Source organism: Branchiostoma belcheri, unplaced genomic scaffold (genome assembly GCF_001625305.1).
Source record: "Branchiostoma belcheri isolate BF01 breed outbred unplaced genomic scaffold, Haploidv18h27 scaffold36, whole genome shotgun sequence".
Classification (NCBI taxonomy): domain Eukaryota; kingdom Metazoa; phylum Chordata; class Leptocardii; order Amphioxiformes; family Branchiostomatidae; genus Branchiostoma; species Branchiostoma belcheri.
In genome coordinates, this window is record NW_017803976.1 from 1,656,534 (window position 1) to 1,664,731 (window position 8,198).

The 8,198-nt window shown below is 41.8% G+C and overlaps 1 protein-coding gene across 1 annotated transcript in view; it reads left to right on the top strand.

Annotated features, from left to right (window-relative positions):
• The window catches only part of LOC109475983, a 32,416-nt gene extending 30,838 nt beyond the window's left edge, over positions 1 to 1,578 (top strand). The window contains exons 10-11 of the mRNA XM_019776791.1: positions 2 to 129; positions 1,247 to 1,578. Of these exons, the coding sequence (XP_019632350.1) occupies positions 2 to 129; positions 1,247 to 1,470 (352 nt within the window). The 3' untranslated portion in view covers positions 1,471 to 1,578. The remainder of the gene's footprint in view (position 1; positions 130 to 1,246) is intronic.
• Positions 1,579 to 8,198: the final 6,620 nt, after the last annotated feature.

The following is an 8,198-nucleotide window of genomic DNA, read 5'->3' on the forward strand; positions in this document are numbered from 1 at the left end:
GTCTCCATGAGCTTGGTCTTCAGCCGGCCTTCTACCTCCCGGCCAGTACCGGTAAGGACATCACCGGCGCTGCAGCACAGAGGAACCTGCGTGTGGTCTACCCAACCGCACGGTTTCCACCAACGAAAGGTAGGTCTTTGCACGTCAAAACATTACGTACCTAGTTAGTAGAATATTTCTCAATCAGTGGTCAAAAGTAAAAACACGTACCTCCAAATTTTCGATGTCCACTGTACATCTTGATCACGGAATGACCTAGTCTCGCGAGAACTCGCCTCCATGCGGAGTAGATCAAGATGTGCAGTAGACATCGACGATTTGGAAGTGCGTGTTTTTACTTTTATAAAAACGTCATATATAGATTGAGGTATATTATACTAACTGCGATATACACGTACATGACGGATGAATCTCTTCAACGATCAAGTACATAGATATGTCATTTTGCACAATAATAAAGTTATAGACCTTTTGGACGGGACATGAAGCCGAAAGTTACCTCACGGAGCGACATTTTAAAACACTTGAAGAACATCTTAGTTGTTAGGCGTAGAAGTAAGGAGCATTGGTACATGTGTGATCATGATGGCCAAAATCAACCCGTTCTTTACTCAATTGCAATGTATACTAACCCCGATAATTATCATTGGCAACTTTAATTTGGCAGTTTCGGCTGCACTGCCAATCGGACCAATGGCATATATACGTAAGACCTTGAATAGGTATCAACAACTGTTGTGCAGATGAAATGTGATAGCATGATAAACTATCGTCCACCCATGTATGCACCAATACTGCAACTGTTTGCCTTTGTCATACATTGAATCAATTCACCAGTTTCCCATCCCCAGAATGCTTAGCGAAAACAGGGGGTCTAACCTCATTTGCATAGGACACCTCAAAACACACTGAAAAACAAGCTGGTTAACGTCACCAGGATCATTCCGATGCCTTCCTGTCCTATGCAAATGAGGTTTAGCCCTCTGTTTTAGCATTGCATTCTGGGGATGGGAAACTGGTGAATACAACCTATACAAGTTTTCTTCTTTTTTTTTACATTCATCATAAATGCCCCAACACCTTAAAACACACTGAAAAACAAGCTGTTTAACATCACCAGGGTCATTCCGATGCCTTCCTGTCCTATGCAAATAAGGTTTAGCCCCCTGTTTTCGCATTGCATCCTGGGGATGGGAAACAGTGGTGAATACAATCTATACAAGTTTTCTTTTTTTTTTACATTCAGGTACGCTGCTCACCTACAACAACTACTACTACTACCGAGATGTGGAGCGAGTGCCCAAAGCTTTGCGCATGATCAGTACAGCTTTAGGTCGAAACGGGGGTATCCTGAGCCTCAACTCAGATCACCCTGATAGCTACATGATCTCAGTGTTCCTTCTGGACTATCTAGTCGAGAACTCTGGTTTCCAACTGGTCGGAATCAATGACTGTATTGCAGGGGTTTGAAAAGGTAGCCACACTCGTTTCCGGCAGGAAGAAGCAACAGGAGTTTATTTTATCATGAAAGTTCATCTGTGTTGTTAGTTACATGTTTAAAGTTAAAACTTTTGCTTCAACACAAAACATTCTCTCACCTAGAGCTTTCGACCAGTCACTCTGGTCTTCCTCAGTAGACTGACCCAGTGAAGCTTGTCACGTGGCTTCTTTGAAGTGTGACGTCAACACTGGGTCAAAGGTATCAGGTAGACGATGTCGGCCCCCGTCGCGGTTCAATGTAGGGTGATGGGCCCTGATGTATATGGCTTCCTTCCCCCCTCTCAAGAAATAGTCTTGACCCAGTGTTGACGTCACACTTCAAAGAAGCCACGTGACAAGCTTCACTGGGTCAGTCTACTGAGGAAGACCAGAGTGACTGGTCGAAAGCTCTAGGTGAGAGAATTTTTTGTGTTGGACCAAAACTTTTAACTTTAAACAGGAGTTTACTTTATACACAACCGTGACAGTCTCTTACCTGCAGTACGTTTCGATGTCCGTTAGACACCTTCCTCAGAGATTCTGACTGGAGTACTGCTTCTCACCGCTATATGTAGGTGGCGCTTTTACGGCGAGAACACAATCCTATCAGATGATCAGAGGCTTAACCGGTTGTGTATAAAGAAAACTCCATTATTACCTTCGCCAAGAAGGTTATGTTTTCAGTAGCGTTTGTCCGTCTGTTCGTTTGTCTGTTTGTCTGTGAACAGCATAACTTATGAAGCTTAATATACATTGTCATGAAACTTGGTAGGTGGGTAGGTCTTGATGAGATCTAGAAATGATTAGATTTTGGATCCCCTGTCGGCCTTTGTTGGTACTGTAGCAGAACTTCTGGTTTTGATATCTCACGATCTGGACATGTCACGAATTTTGGTTTGTAGGTAGCTCTTGGGGTAGGAAAGAAGTGACATGAGTTTGGGGCCCCTAGCAGCTTGTTCTGGAACTGTAGGGGCGTTCATTGAAAAATTCTCGAAGTTAGGTGAAGGTGAACATCAATAAAGATAATTTATTCAAATTATGACCTCATTTGCATGATTTATGGGGAAGTGCTAGAATAATCTTTTTGTTAAAATAAAGGCTGTCATTGGGTGGAGAATATGTTTAACTGATGTAATCCATACAAATGGTGCTCTTTTTTTGCAAAATCAATTATTAAAATTGTATAATTCGTAAACCGGAAGGGTTAACATCATTTGGCGAAGGTAAATGATGTGAGAAATGTGCCTTCTAATTTCTGTGCCTGAAGCTTAGCCAAAGTAAAGTCCTCCGAATTTACTAGTTGTGTCTTGTTTCTTTTGTCCGTGTTGGTTTTGTCGTCTTCCTACTCTCCAAGCAGAGGTTTGGGTTTGGGGTTATTTTTAACGTGATTTTAGGCTTTTTTTTAATCTGGGTTTCTCTTTTGCACTGGATTTTTTTTTTCACCAAACCCAAGTGGATTTTTTTCCCACCAAACCCAAGTTGGGAAAAAAACCAGTGCAAAAGAGAAACCCCGATAAAAAAGCCTAAAACACGCTAAGATTAACACCAAACCTCTGCTTGGAGAGTATCATCTTCCCTCCTCACGTCTGCTTGATTTTATGGCCTCACCTCGGGCATCTGTATTCACCAATTTCACACTTCCCATAATGCCTAGTAAAAATCACGGATATGACGTAAGACCACCCCTCCCCTTCCTCGATGTAATATTTCCAACAAGTTCTATCGACAAACTGGTCAATTATTGTTTTGAATTGTTTCTCTAGTATAAAGCGCATGCCATAATTGCATTTTTGTTGGAATTAGAGAAAATGACGTACCTTCTATCGTTCTACCTTCTACCGAAGACTCTCCTACTCGCACGGTCGCATTACGTATATTAGAACGATAGAAGGTACGTCGTTTCCTCTAATTCCACCAAAAATGCAATTATGGCATGCGCTTTATACAAGAGAAATAATTCAAAACAATAGTTGACCAGTTTGTCGATAGAACTTGTTGGAAATATTACATCGAGGAAGGGGGAGGGGGTGGTCTTACGTCATATCCGTGACTTTTACTAGGCATTATGGGAAGTGTGAAATTGGTGAATTAGTAGCCCCGGCTGTCCACTAATCAGAGCGGAAACACTGTGACCTCACACCCGTCGAGTAAGATCGCTCCTTGTGACGTCATACAAGGAAGTGATTACAGAAAACCCAGCCCACGCAGAGCGCTCGTGCTTAGGCGATTGTCACAGAAAGGGGAAGTCCTGTACACAGACAGGACTGAGGAAATATTTCCCGATTCAGTCAGAGTGGAGTGAAGCTGTATTCTGCGCCATGGAAGTATTCCGTGCGACCAGTAAAGGACAGACATTAGTACGTGCCATGTCACTTCTCGGTGTACTACTCTGCCTGTTTCCAGCGGTCTCAGGTATGTTACGTGAGCTCTTAAACTGTACTTTGTCAGGGTATAGAATTTTCTTCTTACACAACCAGTAAGGTTCTCACCTGCTTACGTTTCGATGTCTATCAGACACCTTCCTCAGAGCTTCTGACTGGAGTTCTGCAACGTAAGCAGGTGAGAACCTTACTGGTTGTGTAAGAAGAAAATTCTATACCCTAAGTATCTTCCAACCTGATGAAATTATTTACGGAAATGTACTTTGTCAGAATTTGGTAACTCTCGCTAGGACAGGATAACAGTCGAAAGATAGTTTCTTTCCATATACTTTGAGGTGTTCATGTTTTGAAATGTCAATCCGTGTATAAAATATATAACACCATGGTCCCCTCCCCAATACTAAAGACACTGTCCCAACAAGCGTAATATGTGTTAGGGGGCTCAGATGTGTTTGTAGTGATGGGAACAGATACTGGGAGAAAAAACAGGAACTTGATTTGGAATTTTTTTAAAGGAGGCGTTTTTCGGCATATCACTATGATTTATGATGTAAATTTATGGGATTAATATTTGAGGTGTGACAATGTTCACAAGAAATATCACGGAAATATAATGTATGATGCTGGTTCCTTTCGCTTGCTGCTATCACACATCTAGATATGATCAATTTCAGTACATGTATTTCCGCATCCATTGTAAGCCATTGTAAGCGATAAAAAAATGTAACAAAATTTTCACACACACAATCTTTCCCGATCCATTTCCTATCAATCAAAATTGACAGATGTCTCATATCATATCACTGTACAGAGGCGTGTTTCTAGTACTGTACAGGGCGATGTTTATTATGATGTTTTAGGAATGTTTTAAAGATGTATTAAGTGATGTGTTGTCTTTTATAGAACAGTGTTATCTGTTCTTATAACTTCTTCAAGGAGATACACAGAGTTTGAAACGATCCACTGTGATCTATCCTTTGCACCTACTTCCTTGAATTCTTGGCAACAATTTTGTAATAATGTACTGCAGTGTCATAGGAGTTCGAAAATGGCCGACGGTTTGCATAACAACAAAAACGTCAAAATTTCCAGTTTGAAAATTAAAAAGGAAGTCGAATGTATCTTGTTTTTCTATTTCTGATGAGTCATGTCCGCGGCTAGAATGGTGTATAACTGAACGTAGGCCAAGTCACTGAATAATAAGAATGGGTTACTCCTAGCTTCTACCAGGCTTCGGGAGGCGGCTGGAAAGAGTAGCGCGGCAAAATGTTCTCTCCCAGCAGACAAACCTTCCCTGGCATGTTATCTCTCTATTTGGCCGATTTCTACTCTTTCCAGTCGCCTCCCGAAGCCTGGTAGAGGCTAGGTTACTCCCATGACGTCACAAGGAAGTAAATACAGAAAATAATCTCCAAATAGATATTCGGGGGCATATATTGCAAACTCATGACCGGGTTTCTGATCATGACTGACCCCCAAGATTTGTGCGTTCAGATATTTGGGACCAGTCAGGCATTGCCATGATTTTGCCCCGAAGATCAGAATAGAAGCAAATATGAAGATGAAGATGAAGAAGCCAGACTGTAGGAAGTGTAGATCTTGGCTATAGTCTGGTTTCTAGGTTATACAGGGAGGTTCTGCTATGTGTACTTCTATTCTATCGCCTACAACATGCGGAGATAATGAGGAACTAGCCTCCATTAGGCCTTCTTACGGGGATACGGATCGTATTTGGTAAAAAAAAGGGGGGGGGATAGTTCAGTGCCCAAGAGAGTCAGTCCGTCAAATGAACTCTACGCTGGCTAAATTCTACTTTTTTCGAACCCCCGTTGTTAGTCTGATGGGGACTAATGAGGAACATTGTACATGAGTGAAGAATAGACCTAGACTAACCTTCCGGTTTGCAAAATTTACATGCTTTACTGCTCATTGTGGGTAATACATCAACATTCAAGAAAATGATACAAACAAACTATGGATAGCGCCAATATTGTCTTGGTTTAAGTGAAATGCTGGTAGAAATTTACCCACGCCTGTGACATGCCTCAGTGGGTTACAGTCATTTTCCCGAAGCATGTTGATATAACATAGAAACTCATTTGTATCACCCGGATCCGGAGTAGAATCCTACAAAAGCAAGATATTCTGTGTTTCAAGTCATTACGTTCAAATTGTTATCAACTATGATTACTGAATAGGTTCCAATCATATTTTCGTACTTTGTATTATTTTGTGTTTATTTATTTTGATGTAGTACCTGTGCCGTGCATGTCTGTATGTTTGTCTTCCTGTACGAAACAAGAGGAGCGAGTAGAAACAGATAAAAACCCTCCTGGTCCCGGGCCGGGGTTCGAACCCACGTCCCCCGGGCCACACGCCGACGCTCTAACCACTCGGCTAAAAGATCTAGACCCGTTGGCCGGGTCAGTTGGTGGGGCCTATAACCCCCCCCACACACACACACACACACACTGTTACATTCCTGTGAAAATTGAATTTAAAAAACGTGAAAAAATCCATCTTGGCCCATGTCTACGGTCAATGGCGCATGCCAGCCCTTGTTTACCAAACATACCAACACAGATGATATCTAACGATACTATTTACTCCCAAACACGAACTGAGAAAGAGAGGTCGTGAGAAAACATTGAAAGTTGTCCATGTGTGACAGCCCTATACACAGACTGACAAAAGGAAGAACATGCCTTAGGCATCATGTTGACCTTACAGACAAACGTACATGTAGTAGTACAGTGGGGCATTGTGTTGACTAAGACAGTCGGCCTAACGCTGCAACTAATAACTCAAATGCTATTCAGTATATATGTCCCTCTGTTTACCTTGGGCCTCGTGGCACTATTGACTAGTAGTGATAATATTTGAAACAAGAATCCGGAGATCTCATACCCCCATGAAATATATGAGTTTTTCTAAATGTTTTTACACAGTACACTACAGTACAGAACAAAATAACACAGGTTTTTGGTTTCAAACACACAGTAGCATCTTTGGCCTGGATATAGTCATGTAGGCTTTTCCCGAGGGAGAACCTCATTAATCAAACCGGGCAGGCGCTGCCTCCACCCCGCACATCTGTTTTCCCTGCCACCCCGCACATCTGTTTTCCCTGCCACCCCGCACATCTGTTTTCCCGGAAGTTCTGCTGCAGAACCAAGGTCAGCCACCAGAAGGCCCATATTTGAACTTGACCTTTGGCTTCCTAAGACCTACCAGCATACCAAATATCATCACAATCCATAAAGGTGTTCTGAAGTGCTGACTACAGATGTGCGGAAACACACACACACACACACACACACATACACACACACACACACACACACACACACACACACAGACGCGCCAAAAACAATACTTCCATTTTTCATGGAGGTAACAAGTTAGCATTTCTTAAAGGTAAACTACTCAGGTTTAATATAGGGACATTTATCGGGCTCTCAGTTCCGGATTCTTTGAACTTTTGCTTCGACACCTGTGAATTGACTTGTCATGAGTAATTGTTAACGTCTGACATAACAAAAGGTTTGAATAAATTCATTCTCGCATGTGTAGATGAGTCTATACTTGTGTAGTGATGCGTTAAAATACTCTCCAAGCAGAGGTTTGGGTTATTTTTGGCGTGTTTTTTACGCTTTTTTATCGGGGTTTCTTTTTTGCACTGGTTTGGGTGAAAAAACATTCCAGTGCAGAAAAAGAAACCCCAATAAAAAAGCCTAAAAACACGCCCAAAAACCCCAAACCCAAACCTCTGCTTGGAGAGTAGTGTTAAAACACAAACCTGTACCGATGGCAATATGAAGAATAAGTTAGACGTGTACAAAACGTCAAATATAAAAATAATAATAATGATAAAATATATATATGCATTATTCTCCGTCGAATGACTTGTGCTGTATAGAAATTTTTAAATTCAAATTAAAATGATGATCAGTCTGTGAATTTCAGTCGTACAGAAAATTCATTGCAATCCTTACTCCAGGAGTAGCTGACATCACAATGACCAGCAGGTTTCCATATTATCCGGACACGCACCGAAGACACCCAAATTTCCAGGACCAGGATTTCACTTGGTTATACTGCTACTACACCGGATCACTTTTGCAAGAAAGTCCCGACTATTGGATCAAGCTTGAACTAGATACAGGGTCAGGACAACGGTTTACCACAGCTAGAAATTCCGGAAGCGGATCGAGTCCTCGCCATAGGCGAGTGAAAATCTGGCCTTATGATAGAAACAACAATCCAACACATCTCACTAACGCATACTCCTGCCTGGGTCGACAAACCGGCGTCTCTGACAAAGTCATCACGTTCAAG